The sequence below is a fragment of the Mastacembelus armatus genome, chromosome 8 (assembly GCF_900324485.2).
Source record: "Mastacembelus armatus chromosome 8, fMasArm1.2, whole genome shotgun sequence".
NCBI classification, from domain to species: Eukaryota; Metazoa; Chordata; class Actinopteri; order Synbranchiformes; family Mastacembelidae; genus Mastacembelus; species Mastacembelus armatus.
Window position 1 is genome coordinate 14,856,984 of NC_046640.1, and position 21,385 is coordinate 14,878,368.

General features: G+C 40.1%; 1 protein-coding gene across 2 annotated transcripts in view; it reads left to right on the forward strand.

Annotated features, from left to right (window-relative positions):
* Nucleotides 1-272: 272 nt before the first annotated feature.
* Nucleotides 273-21,385, forward strand: part of LOC113141049 (E3 ubiquitin-protein ligase rnf213-alpha-like) — a 29,747-nt gene continuing 8,634 nt past the window's right edge. The window contains exons 1-46 of one of the 2 annotated variants that reach the window (XM_026325239.1): nt 273-373; nt 1,422-1,540; nt 2,619-2,770; nt 2,893-3,591; nt 3,717-3,889; nt 3,997-4,164; nt 4,681-4,886; nt 5,018-5,307; nt 5,401-5,660; nt 5,834-6,046; nt 6,158-6,350; nt 6,446-6,501; nt 6,751-6,922; nt 7,014-7,175; nt 7,293-7,391; nt 7,487-7,609; nt 7,805-7,988; nt 8,246-8,413; nt 8,561-8,713; nt 8,809-9,428; nt 9,642-9,801; nt 9,981-10,198; nt 10,458-10,595; nt 10,706-10,870; nt 11,347-12,613; nt 12,711-12,892; nt 12,978-13,133; nt 13,237-16,845; nt 16,935-17,059; nt 17,209-17,325; nt 17,405-17,529; nt 17,609-17,731; nt 17,836-17,891; nt 18,047-18,203; nt 18,292-18,430; nt 18,520-18,711; nt 18,808-18,938; nt 19,034-19,191; nt 19,291-19,497; nt 19,673-19,860; nt 19,996-20,116; nt 20,238-20,338; nt 20,441-20,623; nt 20,791-20,957; nt 21,050-21,152; nt 21,238-21,352. In XM_026325239.1, coding sequence (XP_026181024.1) covers nt 1,441-1,540; nt 2,619-2,770; nt 2,893-3,591; nt 3,717-3,889; nt 3,997-4,164; nt 4,681-4,886; nt 5,018-5,307; nt 5,401-5,660; nt 5,834-6,046; nt 6,158-6,350; nt 6,446-6,501; nt 6,751-6,922; nt 7,014-7,175; nt 7,293-7,391; nt 7,487-7,609; nt 7,805-7,988; nt 8,246-8,413; nt 8,561-8,713; nt 8,809-9,428; nt 9,642-9,801; nt 9,981-10,198; nt 10,458-10,595; nt 10,706-10,870; nt 11,347-12,613; nt 12,711-12,892; nt 12,978-13,133; nt 13,237-16,845; nt 16,935-17,059; nt 17,209-17,325; nt 17,405-17,529; nt 17,609-17,731; nt 17,836-17,891; nt 18,047-18,203; nt 18,292-18,430; nt 18,520-18,711; nt 18,808-18,938; nt 19,034-19,191; nt 19,291-19,497; nt 19,673-19,860; nt 19,996-20,116; nt 20,238-20,338; nt 20,441-20,623; nt 20,791-20,957; nt 21,050-21,152; nt 21,238-21,352 — 12,594 coding nt within the window. In that variant the 5' untranslated portion in view covers nt 273-373; nt 1,422-1,440. The remainder of the gene's footprint in view (nt 374-1,421; nt 1,541-2,618; nt 2,771-2,892; nt 3,592-3,716; nt 3,890-3,996; nt 4,165-4,680; nt 4,887-5,017; nt 5,308-5,400; nt 5,661-5,833; nt 6,047-6,157; nt 6,351-6,445; nt 6,502-6,750; nt 6,923-7,013; nt 7,176-7,292; nt 7,392-7,486; nt 7,610-7,804; nt 7,989-8,245; nt 8,414-8,560; nt 8,714-8,808; nt 9,429-9,641; nt 9,802-9,980; nt 10,199-10,457; nt 10,596-10,705; nt 10,871-11,346; nt 12,614-12,710; nt 12,893-12,977; nt 13,134-13,236; nt 16,846-16,934; nt 17,060-17,208; nt 17,326-17,404; nt 17,530-17,608; nt 17,732-17,835; nt 17,892-18,046; nt 18,204-18,291; nt 18,431-18,519; nt 18,712-18,807; nt 18,939-19,033; nt 19,192-19,290; nt 19,498-19,672; nt 19,861-19,995; nt 20,117-20,237; nt 20,339-20,440; nt 20,624-20,790; nt 20,958-21,049; nt 21,153-21,237; nt 21,353-21,385) is intronic. The other variant, XM_026325240.1, reaches the window with a different exon arrangement.

Genomic DNA, 21,385 nt, shown 5'->3' on the forward strand with positions numbered 1-21,385 from the left:
CATCACATGGACCAAACACTGTCCAGTGGAGTCTTTCAGTGTTGCCATTTATCATAAGAAATCAAAGCTTCCTCCTGGATTGTGCCACAACACATTGCTGCTGTTTATTGGGTTAAAAGTGTAGAAAAGACTGATTACATAGTGATATTTTAATTAAACATCCCCCAGCTCAGAAAAATGCTGACATGAATCATACAGAAAATCAATTTAATGAGTCGACGCCCATTTCCAACAAAACGAAACTTTCTAAGTCATGAGGAAATGAAAGAGCTGCACGACAACCGGTTCATCCGGGAGCAGCTGCAGAGGAGATAAGTTGTGGATGTTCTCTCTTGGTAAAACAGGGGAGTCGCTCTCTGCGCAGCCAGCTCAGGTAGGATCACTCCAATGTTTGTTTACTGCTCTGTGCAAAACAAAACAGGATAACGTCAGAACTGACGTTACGACACAGCAGGAATAAACTAATCCCATTAGCCGGTGCTGCTGTAGCTATCAGACCTCGCTGACCCCGGGTCTTGAGTAAGTCTGGCTCAGATGTGGTCTAAATGGGATGCGGTCCGGCTGACACCTACACTCCCACCCGCGCATTTTACTGTCACTGGTTATTTTTGCAGCAAAGCCTCCTACACGGCTAATGTTAGCTCCGCAGCTCAGCAGTTGGTAAACAAGGTAAATGTTGGCAAATTGTATCAAAGGTGCGGGAGGCAGCTGTTATCTGTGACTGAGGAGACTGTTTTATGAACTGTGTTTCTTTATTTACTCCACATTTGCACTGTGTCAAAGAGGCTTCAGGCTGGAATGAACCAGGAAATGACTTAACATGTTTGTTTGAACTAAATACGTGATTGGCTGGAGCCTGACGCCAAAGATATTCTCTTTAAAAGAGGAATCACTCGACACTCCAATTTCATTCTCACAATAACGACAGTAGTTAGCGACTCCAGACTATTTGACTATCATTTGACTTTTGAGTATAGTCTGTCGAGACAAGGAAGTAATTATTATTTTACGAAGAGGCAAGCTTAATAAACTTTTATAAATTATTAGTCTTTGTCCAGCTAGTTTTGATCTTAATGTTTTGAAAATGTCAGTGTATTGTAGTTCATTCGAGGAAACGGGCTCAATCTCGCACACAGTGAGACCTCCTGTTTTTGCTGATGTTTGGCTGAAGTTAGTTTTATAATATGGGATGTTAGCGGGACTGAAGGTGTAAACTGTTATGCCCCCGTCGGTCAATTAACGAAGAGATTAGTGTTGTTGGGTTGGGTTGTTCTGTTCAAAGTCCAGATGAAAGAGAAGAGACACACATCTGTTTAGTTTCGCAGCTCTCATGAGGCCTGAACTGGCAAAATTGAAAGTGAAAGAAAAATCGCTATAAGGTGGGACATGTTTTCCAATTCCAATTCTTTCTTGCTTTGCAGAGATCACTGAAGACTGAAGATGAAGTGTCCAAGATGTGGTCATGATATTTTGGAGAAAACAGCCAAGTTCTGCAGTGAGTGTGGCCATGGGCTGTATGTCCAACCTGCAAAAACGCAGGGTGAGTAGATTATAATTTACTTGTAAACTTTGCTTATTTACATAATTTGGTTAATTATGTATAAAATCCTAAGTATGTCATGTCATGTTTGTTACCAGCATCTGGAGTAAAGTCAAGTAGAGTCAATTTTATTTGTAAGCACATTTCAAAACAACAGTTGTTGACCAAGTGCTGTACAGAACTGGATAAATAAAAATATATAAATAAAACAGCTGTGACAACTGAAAATAAACTAAAGAATCTAAACTCAAACCAAGTCAAACCCCAAAATGTCAACTCTCAGTCTGGTTTAAACACCAAAGGAGAAAAGTGGGTTTTCAAAAGAGTTTTAAAAGTGTCAGTTGTATGTGAGATCCTGATGTGGAGGGGCAGGCTGTTCCATAGTTTCAGTGCTTTAATCTGGACCCTAGAACGACCAGGAGCAGTTGGTCAGCAGATCTCAGTGATCTAGGAGTGTGTACAGTTAAAAGATCAGAGAGGTAAGAAGGCACCAACCTGGTTAATGACTTAAAACAAACAGTAAAATCTTAAAACCAATTCTAAATTGGACTGGGAGTCAGTGTAGAGAGGCTAATACAGGAATAATATGGTCTTGTGTAATGGAGTGTAATTTGGATTACAATACACTATACATGTGCTGGTTGTATGTGTGAGATTATTCTATGAACTAAAACAAGTTTAGTTTTGAGCTCAAACAGTCCAGACATAAACTGCCACTCTCAAATGAAAAATCTAAAATTGTGGGTAAAGTAAAAAGGCGTGTAAAGTGTCCAAAGCATTTATTCTGTACTTCAAATGAAAAATAATCAAGTGGTTGTTAGGTTAGTTAGTAGTATTATTTTGCCACAAGATGTCAGCATATCTGTCCAGACTGTTGTAGACAGTTGGACAGATTGTTATTAAACAAACCGGGATGTGATTTAGCTGATATGCATGTTACTGTATGACAATTCACTAATATTGATGACACCCAGAACATATAGCAGTTTGTACTTATCATTTATTCTAATAGTCACAGTGGTTTTCACACATAGGGTTGGAGTCAGTCTAATATTTTTAACACACATCTTTAACGCAGATGAAGGAAGTCAGCCCAAATCCTTGTTAGCAGAGCCGGCAGGTGTGACTGAGAAATCAGAGTCACAGAAAAATGTCCAGCGTGTGGATAGCAATGAGTCCAGTAAACACTCCAAACGAGCAAATGATGAGACTATCCAGCCAAAGAAAAAGGTGAGTGTAACTGTCATCTTTTATTTCCAATTGGGTGACTTTTACTAAAAATCTTTCAACTATATGTTTTGACTGAGGACGGTGGCATGGTTTCACCTTAGCAGTGTTTGCTGTCTTCCTAGAAAAAAAAGAGGAAGAGGAACAAGAAGAAAAAAGATGGCACCATGTCATTGGACCAAGACCAAAGCCACTCCGACCAGTCACATGTCTCTCTGGGAGACAACCGGGACAAGAGGACGCAGGGTGGAGGAGACTTTTCTGACAGTGAAAGCTCAGACAATGCAATGGATGAAACACCAGAATCACTCCAGGGTGGTTTCTCTTCACTGGAGAGCCAGCCTAATTCCTTAGCTGCTCCCAACACTGCGACACCATCTGCAAACACAGAAGTCAGTCAGAGTGAAAAGACTGCTGCCACAATAGAGAAGGGTACAGCAAACACATCTCATGAAGCTCCAAGTAATGTTAATGAAAGAGTTAGCAGTGACCTGAAATCAGTCCAGGATCAAACAATCAAAACAGCAACAGCTGACACTCCGTCTCAACGTCACGTCACAGAGGACAGTCAGATTACGTCTTCTCAGTCAGGTGAAGGAATGAAGGCCAATAACCTCAGAGATCAAAAGACTAACATAAAAAACTCCAAGAAGAAGGACACTGCTGAACAGCCTACAGTGGACCAGAATGCCAATGTGGACCCAAATGTGAAACAAGCAGGACAAACCAAACAGAAAAGGAAGAGTCACCAGGAGCAGAAACCAAAGCCGAATGAGGCAGCTGAACAAAAGCCGCAGATGGTTTTTGGCAGGCCACCATCAAAGGTAATGATGACTAAAATTTAAGAAAATAAATTGGTATTGAGAGTCCCACATTTACTTCATACTGTAGACATGTAATCTCATGAGTTCTAGGCATATATTTAATTTATATATTTAATACTATACAGGCTGACAGCACAGGCTCCAGTGTGGATCCAGAAGTAGAGGACAAGACGATTCAGCAGTCTGGGAGCAAGCAAGACTCAACTCCAGCACAAACCTCAAACAGTGACATGGAAAAAAAAGGCAACAAAAAGGATGACACAGACCCCAGCATCCCAGCTGGCCCGCCACCCAAAAGGTGGTGAAGGGTTTTATACTTTTGATTTAGATCACCATTGTCAGTATGTTCTTGTGTTACTGTGTTACATTTCTATTTCTTTATTTCTATTTGTTCTTGTTTTTTAGGGTGACCAGGAGCCAGAACATTGCTGCACGTGACAGAATTACAATCTATTTTCATGCAGTTCTGTCAAAAGATTTCAAATTTGATGCAAATCAGGATCGTATCTTTGTCAGGGCTGGGTCCCGCATTGGCACTTGGAAAGATAATGCAGCTGAGCTGTCAGTAACCAGGTACTTATTGTTGAAGTCACTGAGGGTTATGTGGGGGCTTACTCTGTGTACATATCAACAAATTATATCAAAAACCAAAACAAAAAAAACAAATAATAATCCTGGTTCTGACTTGTTAACTCAAGGTTAACCTGTTTCCCCTTTTCATAGAGCAAACTTTTACAAACTGGGTTTCTCTTGATAAGATAAATAAATATTGTCATCTATATGGTTAGAATATATAGGCAGTCTGGACTTTACATGAGTCCATTTGTGATTTTTTTTTTTTTTTTTCCATATCAAAATAGTTGGTTTAGTGTTTGATGAGTCACTCATGGTTCCTGTTGCTCTGAAAAGTGCCTACTTTGAAGTAGGAGCTAAAAATGTTCCCTAAAGCAGTACTATCAGTACTTGCTGCAATTGCTCCACACCCCTCACTTTGGGCATCACAGACATAAGATAAGATAGGATAAACTTTATTAATCCCCAAAGCGGTTTAATCCACAAACACTTACATTTCTTTTCCTTTTTTCACAGAGATCTTGGAGAACACGGGTTCCTGGTTGAAGGCCGCCTGGATACATTGAAAAGTGAAGCTGTATCTGTGTCAATACCATACAAATATGTTGTCTATAGGAATAAAAAGGGAAACGATGAGTTTGAGTACATATATAAACTGGATTCTGGAAAAAACATTACCAACAGATGTTTGTTTGTAAAACCTCACCTCCTCAGTAATGACGGTAAATGTAACCTTCAACTCTTTGTAACCTCAGTAACATTTAATATTTACTTGTATGTTGTTGGCAGTTGATTACTCTGATGTATTTGCATTGTGCATAGTTAAATTTCTCTTGTATCGTTTTTGTAAAAGGAGACTGGCATCAATATGATGACATCATCTGTGCTGAGCCATCAAAGAAAGTGCTGGACCGCATTACAGAAACAATTTGGCCTAAACAAAAGAAGAGTCTGATTGAAGGCAGAGGAATTGCAGGGAACATCATGTTGGAGACCATATTTGATCTTCTCAGGACCTGGACTGATACCAATCTGAGAAGTTTTCTGTATCAACTGAATCAGTTCTTTCAGGTTTATAAGGACCCCTTTGTGTATGAAGAGAAAGAAAAGAAATGGTACTCCTTAGACTATGGGGAAGATGATGTAAGTTCATTATATTTTGTGTGCAAAGTCTATATGCACCCAGATATGGCCAACTCAACTTACTGACTCTGTGTCTCTGGTTGGATTTTCTAGGTGAAGAAGATGCTGAAAGGGTTTATGCTGACAAATGTGATTCCTCAGTTACTGAAGGAGGGAGAGAGGCAGAGTCACTACATTCAAGACCCCATTAGAGCTGCTGTAATAATGCTCTATGTATGGAGACAGTATCAATTCAAAGTGGATAATGCTGAGCTCCACCAACTCTGCATTGCACTGTGTTTACCCAAACAAGGCAGAGATGAGTTCCTTCAGTACTGGACAGATTTTTCTCAGGATGTTGCCATTCTCAAAAAGTAGGTGCCTATTTTTAATTTAAACCTGAAATTCTATATACATTATCAACACCTTAAAATGACATGATTGGATGATGAAATGTTATGATTTGATCTAATGTAGTAACATATTGTTGTCTGTTCGGATAATTAAATTCCCATTTAGAATCTCAATCCAGTTGTTTTTGTTGTAGTTTGCCAGAAATGTTGGAATTTTTGATAAACATCGTGAAAAAAGCATACATGCCCACATGGATTCTGGTGCTACCACTCCTCCACCTCCTCAAAGGCACCACAAAGCCCTTTCAATTACCAGCTTCAGGAAACTTGAAGTACGGCCCATCCTGGGCAGGTCTGCAGTGCTTTGAAAGGCATACCTCATTTCATATGAACAGTCAGGAAAAAAGGTGAGGGTCTCCCTACATTTGGCAAAGCATAGCCTTCACAAACCTCTTCTAATTTATTTAGAAATAGATAGGCATTGTATTTAAAGTGTTTTTTGTACTTTATTGTTTTAGGGCAATTGTGAATATGATGAAACGCCACAGTCACTTGATGTCGGTGGATGCAGTTTTAGTGCGTTCCTGCTTATACCTGATGCCATTCGATGATCTGACAGACTTTCTCAACAGCATTGAACCTGAGCTTTTGGACATCCTTCATGTTTTCATTAATAAGGCTCCTCAGGATATTTCTTACAGTAACTTCCAGGTGAGGGGAAAGGAAATGTGTAGAAAAATAATACATTTTAAAGTTGTGATATGTTGCAGTAAGTGAATTCATGTTCTTGGTTTTCTGTTTTACAGACAGTGTCTGACATTCTCTCACATATCCAAGGGAATCTCATTGAGAAAAAATACAGGTCTGGTCTGGTCTGTTAAATGTAGCTAATTTTCATTTGAATCACAGAGTCTTATTGTAGAGAAAATTAGATCATTTCTAATAGTTGTTCAATTTTTAATTAACTATTGGTGTTATAAACAGCTCACATTTAAAGTCAGGTATTTTGTTCTTTTCTTTCTTTTATAACTTGTTTTCTGCATGGCCATGAAAGGGATTTTCTACATGTGTAACATGCATATGCATCTTCTGATCTTTTTGTTTATCATAGATATTTTTCTGAGGATTATAAGAGAGAGTGTCTGGCAACAGCACTGAAACTGTTACAGAAGATCTGCCAAGGAGTCAAACCAACATATTCTAACCAGAGCATTGGTATTCCTGTAGCTTGCATGAATCTGGTTGCCTCAATCTCAGAGATTTTTCACTGTGAAAAACAACAGGTATGAATGTGACAGGAATCATTTCAACAATCATGTCTGGCAGAATTAAGTTTTGTTAACCTCAGGTACTCTGCTAATAATGCTCATTTAGGAGACTCGGGAAGGGGACAAAATGCAGCAATATGAAAAAGATGTGATCTCTCATGCGATGCGCACTATGAGGCAATGGATCTGTCAGTCCTTCAGACAGGGTTTGCTCAGCAGAGGTGTGTCATCCCTGTACTTTCGAGCTGAGGCCACAACAGAGATTGAAGTGAGAAGTTTTATTTTTGTAAATACAACGAATGATACAGAAATATACTCATAACCCATCATTTCTACTGAATACAAGTACTGTAAAAGGGTTCTTCTGCTGGTTGTTGTTCTACAGGTGTGGAACAACATAATTTCCATCCACTTTAAAGATGAAGATTGCACAAAACAGTGGAGACAGACATTTATGATGGATTTTGAGGGCAAATACAAAAAGGTGTGTGCTACATGTTGGTGTTTTTGGTTTGTGGTTAAACTGTTAAGTAATATATATTATTTTTTATTTTTATTATTATGTGTCTGTGGTTTTAGGAGTCAGCTCTGGATCAAATTGAATTCTACTGCTCAAAGATAGAGGAGCTCAGCAACTCTCATCCACATGTTGCTACAATTATTGAGAAGTGTGCTCTGGAGGCTGTTACCCCTTTGTGTCAGGTATGAAGACTTCTCATTCTCTTTTATAATTACAAAGTACAATGCTGTCCAAAAGTTTAAGGCATTGACAAAAGTGAGTAAACTACAAGGTTAACCTTCTGAAAACACACAATACAATCTTCTTTAATAGAAATAAAATGAATGTCATGAGCTGCATGTTTGCAAAATAATGGTCATTATTTTCCTCATACTCAGTCCAAGTCTGAGGGCAAACTGTTTGAGAGAATGGAGATAAACTGGAAGTTTGGGAAACTGATCTCAGCCATTATTCAGAAATCCTGGCCAAAGGACACCCGAGGAATTTATCAGGAAGTTGACGAAGTTGTCCTTCAACACCTCCTCTCTTGGACGGCTGCTAAAGAAATTTTTCAACTGCATGGTATCTTCTCAGAGCAATACTGATCAGGAAAACATGCACACACCCCTAACACAAAACTAAACTGTATGATAAGCCAGTAGAAGACTGTAGCAGGAAAGAGAGTGACATGCTCTCGTAGTCTATAATTTATTAGAGTAAACAACCTTCACCATTAGGAACTTGGCCTCAGTTTATGAGTTTTAGGCAGAAGTCAAGCATTGTAATCACTGATGTTGTTTTAATTAAATCTGACTGATGGGTCATTTCTGTCACTGCAGGTGCAGAACTGATTGAGAAGCTTACACAAGATGCAAAGGATAGAATTGCTATAGCCATATCATCCTTCACAGCTGTCGTCAATCAGCTAGTCCATGGAGACATTAAGATCAGCCTGCTCAAAATCATTTTGGAGTGGAGAGACCACTTCATAGAACTGCTGAAGATCGGTAATATCAGCCTGCTGTGTTCAGCATCAAAGCTTTCTTTAAAAATGTATTCAAAGTCTAACAAACCACCTCAGACTGTGCACATATCACCTTCACAATATCTATTGACCTGACATTATTTGTATGTGTGTGATTTGATATTAACAGATTGCCTCTCTGAGAATAAACAATACAAAGACAATGCCAAAATGAAGAGGCTGTTACAGTGCAGACAGGATGAAGTCAAAGCTGTGCACCATGAGAAGGAGCTTGTGGATGTCTTCTTAACAATGAGCCATAAACTTGAGGAATATATGACAGGTATGGTGGTTGTATCAAGGGAATTTGGTCAGTTTGGTTCGATCCTTCAGTTGCATTAAATTTAACATTTAACACTTATTCAATTTCCATGATAGTGGATGTTGCTGATATGAAAGACAGACAACAGGTCAACATTGAGATCATGCCCCTGAGCTGTTTCATGGAGGTTCATCAGTTAGATCAGCTACCTTCGCCCATTGCTGGTGTTGTCACCTACTTCTGTCTGGATGAAGAAACCAAACACATGGCAGAGGTCCTGTACACCTTCAGAGACAGTTATTTATTTCAAGGGTGCTGGGAGAAACATGCCAAACTCCTGGCTGATGAAGAAAGGGAAGAGGATGATCCCAATCAACATGAAGTAGTGGACCTTAATGCAACACCACAAATGATACATGATGAAGTTTTTCAACCTTGCTTTAAAAATTACAGAGACCTCTACAGTTCTCTGAAGAATGGCAGTATAATACTTGAGGATGTCAACCAACTCTTCAGACATTACAAGGGCAGATATGACGGGCTTGTACAGGAACTAGACATCATGTGCAGAGTTGACAGATCAACCGACAAGCAGTGGATCCACAGTCGGGTTCAACAGATCGAGCAGTATCATGAACTTCATCTCGCTGTGGCTTCAGCTCAAATTATCATGATGGTCAAAGAGACACTTTGTCTTCAGGGGGACTTCAGGGTTCTGGAGACACTCACAGAAGTTGTAAGTTGCTATGAATAGTCAACTTTTTTATTTTACACCCACACTTTACCACACAGGAAGAATCTTACTGCTACATAGGTATTATGGTACTATATCCGTGTACAGAAAATTATTAACAGTACATAAACCTGTCTTCTAGTGATGAGGTGATGGTCTGATAGTTATTCAGAAATATTTGGGTAATGTTGACCTTTGACTTTGTTTTCCTTTCAGAGTCATGCACACTTTCAGAAAGAGCAGCTTAATCGGATTGACAATGACTTGATGCAGGCAAAGAAGGTTCTGGTGGACATCACTGAGCCCCGTAGACTGTGCCTACATGAGCTGGCCCTTAGAGGCCACTTTGTAAAGTGGGTGAAAGATGCACTTGAAGGTGAGAATAGTTATTGTCTCTTTTAGTCACACAAATTAGTTTTAATGCTTATTCAGGCAAATTACTTACATAAATATCCATCCATCCATTATCTATACCCAATTATTCCTTAAACAGGGTCACGGGGATCTGCTCGAGCTTATCCCAGCTACTTACATATGTTTAAATTATTTTTTTAGACATCAATGAGTTGAAGGTGTTTGTTGACCTGGCTTCCATCTCTGCGGGAGAGAATGATATGGACGTGGATCGTGTCGCTTGCTTCCATGACGCTGTCCTCGGCTACTCATCATTGCTTTATGAACTCAAACCAGACTCCAGTTTTCCTACCTTCAAAGAAGTGCTGGAGAAGCTCTGGAGAGCTTTGGAGAATGATGGCAATCTACCAAAAAAACTGGTAAGAGGATGGCCTGCTCTTATTGCTACTGAAAAATGAAATTGACATTAAATGTTCACACTTTAGCCTCCCCACTTTAGGAAGGTGACCCTGAATCATTAACTACCAATGAGAGCAACTTATTATTGGTGCCACTATGACACCACAGACACTTGACAGACACTAAATAACTTAGAGGTCTTGGGTTTTATACTTTTATCACAACATTTATTAAATGAATACTGATGCACACAGTTAAGAACGATGTCTTGTCTTGTAGCGGGACAGTGCACGTCATTTGGAATGGCTGAAGACTGTGAAGGACAGTCATGGGTCAGTGGAGCTGTCATCTCTCTCATTAGCATCAGCCATCAACAACAAGGGTATCTACCTGATCAGTGCACAGAATGTGAAAACGGTAAATAACAAAGATATTCCCATCCCTACATTCCTGCATCATAGTGGTTGCCTCTGAGAACCAAGTTGCTACAAAGTTATATATGAGGGTGTGTTTCTTTTTTAATCCAGTTAAGTCTTAACGGCGCCCTGAAGCTACAGATTCCAGAGGAGCATGATGAGGGTCAGCAGATGCGCTCCTACTCTCTAGAGGAGCTGCGGGAGCTGCAGAACAAACTCATGCTCATGTCAGGCAAAGGGGATCAAGGACAGAATGAAGTTGATCACTTTGCAGAGGTATTTTGAATAAAGTAAAATGAGTGATTTTGCGTAGCTGAAGTGCTGCTACTACTACTACAACTATTACTACTTCCACCAATGCATCTACTAGTACTTTTACTGTACTACTGATAATAATTATGAAAAGTTATAAGCAATATTTTATTTTTAATAGTTTTCTATGTCAATATTAATGTTAATAATGAAAAAATGAAATACTAAAATAATGGAAAAATTGTTTCATTATTAAGAGAGCATTTTTATTCAATTGAAAATGGACAGGCCTAATAAATACCTTTTGACATGACCATCAATAATGAGTGTATTTAAAAATGTGCATATGTGTGTATATATATATATATATATATATATATATATATATATATATATATATATATATATATATATATATATATATATATATATATATATATATATATATATATATAAAAAATCTAGTTGTACTTGACTGTATGTCTGGATTTACTTTTCAGGTTTTTGCCAGTGTCCAAAGACTAGCTGAGGCATTTATTGCCCTCCACATTGCTGGGAATCCTCTCTTCAGACACTGGGAAGCACAAATCAACTGCTGTTTAAGCAGCAAAGATCCAAGTATTGTGATGGACTTCAACCTGGGCAGTGTTCTAAGTGCTGTCATTGTAGAGGGCAACATAGAGGAGCAACTTCCTGAGCTTTGCAAGAAAATCGAAAAATGCCTGGACTTTTGGATGGATTTTGTAGACAAACAGAGATTTCAGTATTACTATTTGAACTACTACACAGCAGAACAGATCGTCTACCTGTGCAGCAAGTTGACTCTGGAAAATGTGACCAATGTGGAGGACCAAGTTCTCATGATGCTGTCATTCATCAAGCCAAACTGCACATCCTCAGACTTGAGGCAAGTGTGGCATGAACTCCAGTATGAAATCCTCACCAATCCTCAAGAAAAAAATGAGGACATTGAGTTTCAGACTTTTGTTGTGGTGCCAGGAAATGAGCTGGGGGACATCACCAGTGAGTTGGATCCCCTGCCATGTCTTGTGGAACAAGCAAATGGTTTGCAAAAATTTGATCTGATATGGAATGCATTTATGAAAGATCCCAAGAATTTTCTCCCACATATTCTTGATATTAAAAGTCTTGGAAGACTGTTGGAAATACTGGCCAACAAAGAAGATGAGAGTGAAGAAGCCATTACTGATGATAACAGTCAGTATTTCATAAAGAGGCAGCTCCCTAAAGGTCTAGTCACTGGAAATCCTAACCTCATTGTTTGCCCATACGATGAGGTCTTGACATCTTGCATCTCTATTTACATGACCAGTGAAAACCAGGCTCTTCCCACATATGATGAAGTCCTCTTGTGCAACTCCTCAACACCATATGAACAGGTGGAACTTTTCCTCAGACGTTGTCTCAGCACAGGCTACAGGGGACAGAAGATATATTCTCTTTTGTATGGAGATCTGCTCACTTATGATGTCAGCTCTAAAGCTGAGAACTTTTTTCAGCGATTGAAAATTCAGAGCAGGAAAGACTATAGACTTATTATCATCTGCAGCTCAGAAAGAGAACATGCTTACCTTCCATCATCCTTCAGCCAGTACAGATTGCATGTGGTTCCCCAGGAGAAATTGTATAGGATACAGAGTTACCTTCAGAAACATTATGCTGTCCCAGCAGAGCAGTGCAGTGCTGCTGCTGCATTCAAAGACCGTCTGTGTGTTGGAGTTGTCTCATCCAAAAGGGCTGGTGTTGGTGTGTAAATAATTACCAAGCTCAAATTAATATTTCACAGATGTTGGATATGTAACTTCTAAGACTGTTGATACCATTGTATTTTGTTTTATTGCAGGTAAATCTCTCTACATCAAGAGGCTGTATGAAAAACTGAAGCGCTCAACCAAAAAGCCATCCATGTTGAAATGCATTCGCTTGATTGAACCTAATGTTGATGAGAACGTAATCCTTCAGTCTTTGCTGGACACCCCACAGAGGAAAGAACTCATGATGTTCCACTTTGACATCACATCATCTGTAAGAATGGGTCTGATGTTACACTCTCTTTGACTTGACAGTGTAGGCATAGTTCTAATGGGTTATAGCGTTTGTGTTTGAACAGGTGCAGAAAGGCCTTCATGAGTTTCTTTTCAAATTGTTGATTCTGCGCTATTTGATGGACTCTGAGGGAAAGATGTGGAAATGCAGCGACAAGCAACTCTATGTCATAGAGATTCTAGAGCCAACTGCCAAGTCAACCAGAAATGCATCACGACAGGTACGTGTTTTTGCAACTTTGGCACTAGCACTTATCAGTGGCAATCTGGTTTTAAACCATTGCTGACTTTTAAGGTGTGTTTTCATCTCTGTTTTTTGCATAGGCTCATACGGTGCACAGCACATTCACAGATGTCTTCCCAAATATTTTGTGCCGACCACCCAAAGAGGTGCTAATGCTAGAGATGAGCAAGCAAGAAGATCCTACTGCGGTCCTGAGTCCCGATGACCCACTGATGGATGATGAAGAATTCCGGAGTTCAGCGTTTCAGCGACCATACCAGTATCTCACACGGTTTCATAACCGTGTTGATCTTGATGTGTTCACATATCAGGGTGTTGAAGGGTCACATGTGGAATGTCTTCAGATGCTTCTGATGTACTGTGGTATTATGGACCCATCCTGGGCAGAACTGAGAAATTTTGCATGGTTCCTTAATCTTCAGCTGCAAGACTGTGAGACATCTGTTTTTTGCGATGCTACTTTTACTGGAGACACTCTAGCTGGATTCAAAACTTTTGTGGTGGACTTCATGATTCTGATGGCGAAGGATTTTGCCACCCCATCACTCAGCATCTCTGACCAGAGTCCTGGCAGGCAGCAGATTGACCTGACTGGTGTCCGAGATGAAGACCTGGCTCCTTTTTTGATTAGAAAGAGATGGGAAACAGAACCACATCCATACATTTTCTTTAATGATGACCATGTATCAATGACCTTCATTGGTTTCCATCTTCAGCCCAATGAACAGAACTTTGTCGATGCCATTGAACCCACCTCTGGAAGAGTAATAAAAAAGAACGCCATGACAAAGGCATTGTATCAAGGCTTACAGCTACAGAGAGTCCCTTTTAACATCAACTTTGATGACCTTAAAAGAGGAGAGAAAATAGAGAGAATCTGTAATGTTCTTGGAATCCAATGGCCTCTTGACCCTGATGAAACATATGAACTTACAACTGACAACATACTGAAGATGCTAGCAATCCACATGCGGTTCAGGTGTGGGATCCCTGTCATTATCATGGGTGAGACAGGGTGTGGTAAGACTAGGCTCATCAAATTCCTTTGTGAGTTACGAAGGAGCGGAGTGGCCACTGAAAACATGAAACTGGTCAAGGTGCATGGAGGGACAACTTCAGAAATGATTTACAACAAAGTCAGAGAAGCAGAAGAAATTGCTTCTATCAACAAGCAAGACTATGGATTTGACTCTGTTCTTTTCTTTGATGAAGCCAACACTACTGAGGCCATCAGTAGTATTAAGGAGGTCCTCTGTGACAAGACCGTCAAAGGAGAAAGTTTGACAATGAACTGTGGATTGCAGATTATTGCAGCATGCAACCCTTACAGGAAGCACACAGATAATATGATTCAGAGGCTGGAATCTGCTGGCCTTGGTTACAGAGTTCGAGCTGAAGAGACAGATGAAAAGCTTGGGTCCATCCCTCTCCGCCAGTTAGTGTATAGAGTTCAAGCATTGCCACCAAGCATGATCCCTCTGGTCTGGGACTTTGGACAGTTAAATGATCACACAGAGAAAATATATATCCAGCAGATTGTTCAACGAGTGGTTGAAAGCAAAGAAATCGATCAAAGTTACATCAAGTATATCACTGATGTCCTTTCAGCTTCACAAAAGTACATGCGGACAAGAAAGGATGAATGCAGCTTTGTCAGCCTGAGAGATGTGGAACGCTGCATGCAGGCTCTTGTTTGGTTCTATAATAACCATGTCATATTTTTTGTAGAGCTGGAAGAATTTGAGAGTAAACAAAATGCTGATAAAAATGAAAGGCATCAGAGGCAGTCTGAGCTCAGAGACCCTGTCCTCTGGTCTCTAGTCATGGCTGTAGGAGTGTGTTACCATGCCTGTCTAGAAAATAAGGATAAATACAGACAGAAAATCAGCAAATGCCTGCCACTACCATACAGCCCAGTAAAGCTAATGCAGGAAATCTCACTCATGCAGGATTTACTTTTGAGTGGAGTGCCAATGGGAGATACTATTGCAAGAAACAGTGCCCTCAAAGAGAATGTCTTCATGATGGTTCTCTGTATTGAGTTAAGAATCCCTCTCTTCTTAGTTGGGAAACCTGGAAGTTCAAAATCTCTGTCTAAAACTCTGGTGGCAGATGCAATGCAGGGCCAAGCTGCTCATTCTGACCTCTACAAAAGGCTGAAACAGATCCATTTGGTGTCTTTCCAGTGTAGCCCTCACTCAACACCAGAAGGTATCATCAACACATTCAAGCAATGTGGACGCTTCCAAGAAGGAAAGAACCTGGATGAGTACATATCAGTTGTAGTTCTTGACGAGATTGGGCTGGCTGAGGACTCACCGAAGATGCCACTGAAAACGCTTCATCCTCTGCTAGAAGAAGGATGCATTGATGATGAGCCGCTACCACACAAAAAGGTTGGATTCATTGGCATCTCCAACTGGGCTTTAGATCCTGCAAAAATGAACCGAGGCATTTTTGTGTCACGTGGTGATCCTGATAAGAAGGAACTCACTGACAGTGCTAAAGGCATATGCTCATCTGATACAATGATTTTGGGGAAGGTCCAGGATTTTTTCCAACCCTTTGCAACAGCATATTTGAAAATTTGCCACACAAAAGGCAAGGGTTTTTTTGGCTTGCGTGACTATTACAGCTTGATTAAAATGGTTTTTGCAGTTGCCAAGGCCAATCAACGGAGGCCTACAGCAGAAGAAATTGTGAAGGCAGTGTTGAGAAATTTCAGTGGCAAAGATGATGTAGATGCAGTTACTATCTTTGCCAAACAACTATCAATTAAACCTGACTTGGAGAACATTAGTGCTGTTGAGTTTGTGAGAGAAAACATTCAGGCAGTTGGACAGGAAGAAGAATGTCGGTACCTGCTGGTACTAACAAAAAACTATGCTGCACTACAGATCCTGCAGCAAACCTTCTTTTCAGAAAGTGGTCAGCCAGAAATAATCTTTGGCTCCAGCTTTCCCAAAGACCAAGAGTATACCCAAATCTGCCGAAACATCAATAGAGTGAAAATCTGCATGGAGACTGGTCAAACAGTTGTCCTCCTCAACTTGCAGAACCTGTATGAAAGTCTGTACGATGCACTCAACCAATACTATGTCTGCCTGGGAGGGCAGAAATATGTTGACCTTGGTCTGGGAACCCATCGTGTGAAATGCAGGGTGCACAAAGATTTCCGGCTAATTGTCATTGAGGAAAGAGAGGTGGTGTACAAACAGTTCCCAATACCTCTCATCAACAGACTGGAAAAACATTACCTGGACATCCACACTGTCCTCAAAACTGAGCAGAAGAGGTTGGTGAATGAATTGGAGACATGGGTGGGACTTTTTGTGTCTGTCAGCAGTCAACACACAGGAGTAGCTCAGACATACAAGTACCAACCAGCAGACGTCTTCATCGGCTATCACTCAGACACGTGTGCTTCTGTGGTTCTTCAAGTAATAGAGAAGCAGAATGGCAGTTTGGAAATCTCAGATCCCGAGAGGAGAGTACTTGATGAAGCTAAACTCGTACTGCTCAAATGTGCTACTCCAGACTCAATCGTGCGGTTGGACTGCACGGGCCTCCCCAAAATGGAGAGTGAATATTTGTCCAAGATCTACTTTGAAGAACAGAATAACAGATGTTTTGCTGACTACGTACTTGCTCACACAAATCAGGAGGCCCGTTGCTCCTCCTTCACAGAGGTGATTTTCATATCAAACCCACTTTAAGATATAGTACTAAGTATTAAATAGTCCTTCAAGGTCTTATTAATTATCTTTTTAAACTATAGGTGACAACATTCTCCAGACTTTTGACAGCATCTGACCTGGAACCACTGGAGCAAATGTTGCAGAGCGTTGAACTTCTCTCACTCCAGCAGTTTGACACAGAGCAGTCCTTCCTGAAGAAGATCAGGTATGTTGTTGATTTAAATTTTCTTTAAACAAAGAAACAAAGGCAAACAGTCTAAAACAAAATCATTTATGAATCATTAGCAGGAATATATAGCTTTTATTCTTAAGTTATGATCTCAGACCTAAAGTCCAAATCATGCTTTCCCGTAGAAACTTCCTCACATCTGAAAACAGAAGCCGAAACACCGGACCCAGCAACAAGATTCTCATCATTCAGTGTGATTTTGATGAGGCTTCTCACAGCGCCAATCTCATTGCATCTGCAAAGTAGGTCCAAGATTTCCTCTCTATTGGGAATGCATTACTCTGTGGTATAGCCATATTTAGTTTTGCTATTCATTTTTAGGTATTCATCCATAAATGAAATCAACAAGATAACTCACGAGAACACGGGAAGCAGGGTGTTTGTCTACTTCATCACCAGACTGCCAAGAATGGAGGGAGGGACTTCCTATGTTGGCTTTCGTGGAGGTAAAGCTAACTTTGCTAACTTTTTTTTCACACTGTTTGAAGAGTAAAGGGATAATCGGACACCTATGATTGTTTACAGGCCCCTGGAGATCTGTTCACATAGATGACCTCAGACAGTCAAAAGACATAGTTTCAGACATCAAAGCCTTGCAGAACATGACAATCAGTCAGATGTTTGAACCAAAGATGAATCCACCTGAATGTAAGTGATGAAGAATTAATAGCAAATGTTGATTAACTTTTATAAAATAAATTCTTTACCTTCAAATCTTTTATGGCTTTAAATTGCTAAATTTATTTATACAGCCATGGAGGTGGATGACATGTATACTGGGGCAGAGGAAGTAGAGCTGGAGGAAAGTGTGAGTACAGACGATATATGTTCTAAGTGTTTTTGGGAAATGAAAAGCATTAACTTTTCTTCTCTCTTTCCATCCTGCTGACTGACAATAGTGGAATGTTGTGATACTCTTGGTGTCCTGTAACATTAGTTTTTGACCAATGTGTCCTGCTGCAGCAGGGCTGGGATAACGTTGTAGATACTACAACTCTGCTGCGTAGCTGTGTGCAGAGTGCAGTGGGCATGCTGAGGGACCGGGTGGAAAGTGGATTTCGCAGTACTCAGAGAGTTGAGATCCTGCTGACACTCCTCAGTGACAATGATGAAATAAAAAGTACAAACACTATCTTTTCCTTTAGTACGTTTTTTTTTTTTTTTTTTTTTTTTAAGCAATGCTCACCTTGTTATCTAATGCTTGTTAGGTAAATTTCTCCAAATTTTGAAGACGCATCTTCACTCATTGCTGTTGATTCTTGAAGACTACAACTTCTCCATCAAAAGCAACTGGGTCATTAAAGAGGCCTCAAACATTGATGCCTTGCAGGAAGGAGGCACATTTAGGTGAGTGATTTAGCTGCAGAATACAACATTTCTGTTTGCCTTCTGTATATATTATTACAGCAGTTTCAACTTTTTTTGGGCCATGACAGGCATGCCTTATGGAAGCGTATTCAGTCTGTGGTCGTCCCCCTCTTTGCACAACTGATTTCAGTCATTGACCGTGACCAGAACATGGACATCCTACTAGATAGTAACTGTGGTGAATCTATTAAGACGTTGTGGTTAGATATCTTTGGCAATGATAAGCTTCTGGAAATCCACCACCCTACAATGGACCGCAGGTATGTGGTGGTGACATTTTGCATAAAGAATACCGAAGATTTAACCTACTAATTACTGTACATATTTACACCTTTAGTTATTGTCTGTTTTCACAGCTCTGAGACAAGTACCATACTTGTGCTGAGCTACATTGTTGAAGACAGGAACATGAGCTGCAGCCTGCCCTTTAGTTGGAGGATCAAGGACTACCTGGAGGACCTCTGGCTTCATGTGCATCAACGTGAAGGTAATGGTCTGGTATTGGGTATTATTAAATAGTGAGGTGACATATCACTATATTGTGGATTGTTGTTTTTTATAGTAAGTGTGTATTTGTCTTAGGCCACACTCCGCAAGAGTTTGCCAATTTGTTTTGGAAGACACCACTGGGTCGATACATTGAGAAAGTTGACCTAGAGATGCAGACAGAGTTTTTTCACCGCTACGTTCAGGACTTCATCTCAATGACAATGAACGTTACTTGTCAGGAAGATCTGCAGGTTGTTTTTTGTAATACTTGAAACCATTTTAATTTTAAAGCCACACCCAGGTATTGTGGTAGGCATGTCTATACTAATACATGTAATTTTTTTTTGTAGCTCCTGTGTGGTGCCTTGAATTGTTGTGTCAATGAACTGCAGTTGCAGCTCAATGAACAAGAAATAGTGGCAACTCTCCCATGGGTCCATGCTGCTTATCATGAGTTCAAGAATCGGTTGCAGAACCTCTCCAGGATGATCTGCATTGAGCCCCAGGTGACCCAGTACCTTTTGACAAAACTTCAAGACAGAGAGGGGGTTGAGCTGGTGAGCCTCTAAAAACTTCTTTAGTAGTTCAAATATTATTTTTCTAGTTTAACCTCTTTCTTTTAATTGTGCATGTATGATACTGACTGTAAGATTAAATTGTGTTTTTAATATTTAATATTATTTATATTGCCCTGTGCGGCCTGTTTAGTGATCATATCTCTCTCTTTTCAAGATACTTGATGTGTATGCTGCTCTTGCATGTGTGGAGTACCTGGAGCCTACACTTTTGGACACAGTTGCCCAAAGACAAGCCTGGCTCAGGCAGGTCAAAAAACTCCAGGTTCCCATTGAGTTGATCTGCTCAGAGGAGAATGTAAGACGATATGGAGAGAGGAGCAAGGCAATTGTTGGTAGAGTTCAGTAAGTAAGGCTTTTTCCCAGATTTTCTCCAGAGCTTCAGCAGCTTTTATATGCTGAGCCTGATTTTTTTTTTTTCAGTAATATTTTAGATGCTACTAACTGTGTCGTGTTGGTTGGATATTTTTTTGTTTTTAGAGCTGGATGGAATCGGATATTTTCTCTCTCTCTGTTTGTGGAGCACATGTTGTTGAGCATTGAGGAGGTGGAGATGAAACTGACACCTCTCGTTTTGGAGCAAACAAAGCGACTTAATCAGGTTGGTGTGGATTGATTTGTATTATTTTTCACAAGATGCACTGAATGAATTATCGTAATGCTCCACTCACAATAATTCCTTCACACACAATATAATGTGTAACCTCTGCTCTCCTACCAAGATACTGGAAAAGAATTCAGATCTCAAAACTCAACAGTCGTTTGAGGCAGTAATTGGTTTGCTCAAAAACTGCAAAGATGGAGCCGTTGAACGAATCTTCAGGTAGAAGCTCAAGTCAACATTTTACCTTCATTCAACATTTATTCAAGTGTTTTAAATCTGCTTCCATCCTGAGTTTTTACCTGCTGTTCATCTTTTATCCAGGTTTGGTGTTATACTGTGCCCGGTGTGTATGGGAGACCCCCAGGGTCCACTCTGCCTACCATGTGAACACATTTTCTGTGTGGCTTGTATCAAACAGTGGCTGGTGCCTGGTCAAATGTACTGTCCACTCTGCATGGAGACAGTTACTGATGACTTCCCCATAGTTCCTTCAGATGCCATAAGGTTAGTGACTGCATGTGGAAAAAGATCATTTTCATTTGGCTTGTGCCTCATAAAGGACAAAAATATGCTTTGGTCACCATGTTACTACTTCCTCAGTAGGATCTAGGCAATACCCTGCTGTGGGAATCTGTAATAAATATTAACACTGTGTCTCTTGATTTGTGTAGGATTCTTGTCAACCAACACATTCAGTTTAGGAAGCAGTGCAATGCTTTCTTCATAGACCTTGTGTCTACAGTGTGCTTCAAGGACAACTCCCCTCCCTGTTCAGCTGTCATTCTTCATTTGCTGTCGTTTCTCATGGTGGAAGTCAGCGCTGTTTCCATTCTGAGAAGTATGTCACTATACTTAACTTTACACGTATACACACAACCATGTCTCTGCTCACATAGTTTCTAAGCTCTCAGTATCTTATTTATTTTCTAGATAAACGACCAATTCTGACAAAGGTGCTATCACCATTTGATGACTCTGTGGATAAAAATCCAGTGGTTCGGTCTGTGCTGCTCAAACTTCTGTTGAAATACAGGTGAGTGGTTGCAGTTAAACATTGCATGTTTATGTATGCTGCATGTTTTTAGCAGTGTTTCTCACTTTTTGTGCCTCTTTTGAAGCTTTGATGAAGTTAAAGGTTACCTGCAGCGTTACCTGATTGCGGTGGAGCAGAACAACATCTTGGAAGATGGAGACAAAACTGAACTCTACTGCTTGTACATCAATTGCCTGGAGGTACACATGAATTAAAAACTTATACTTGGATGG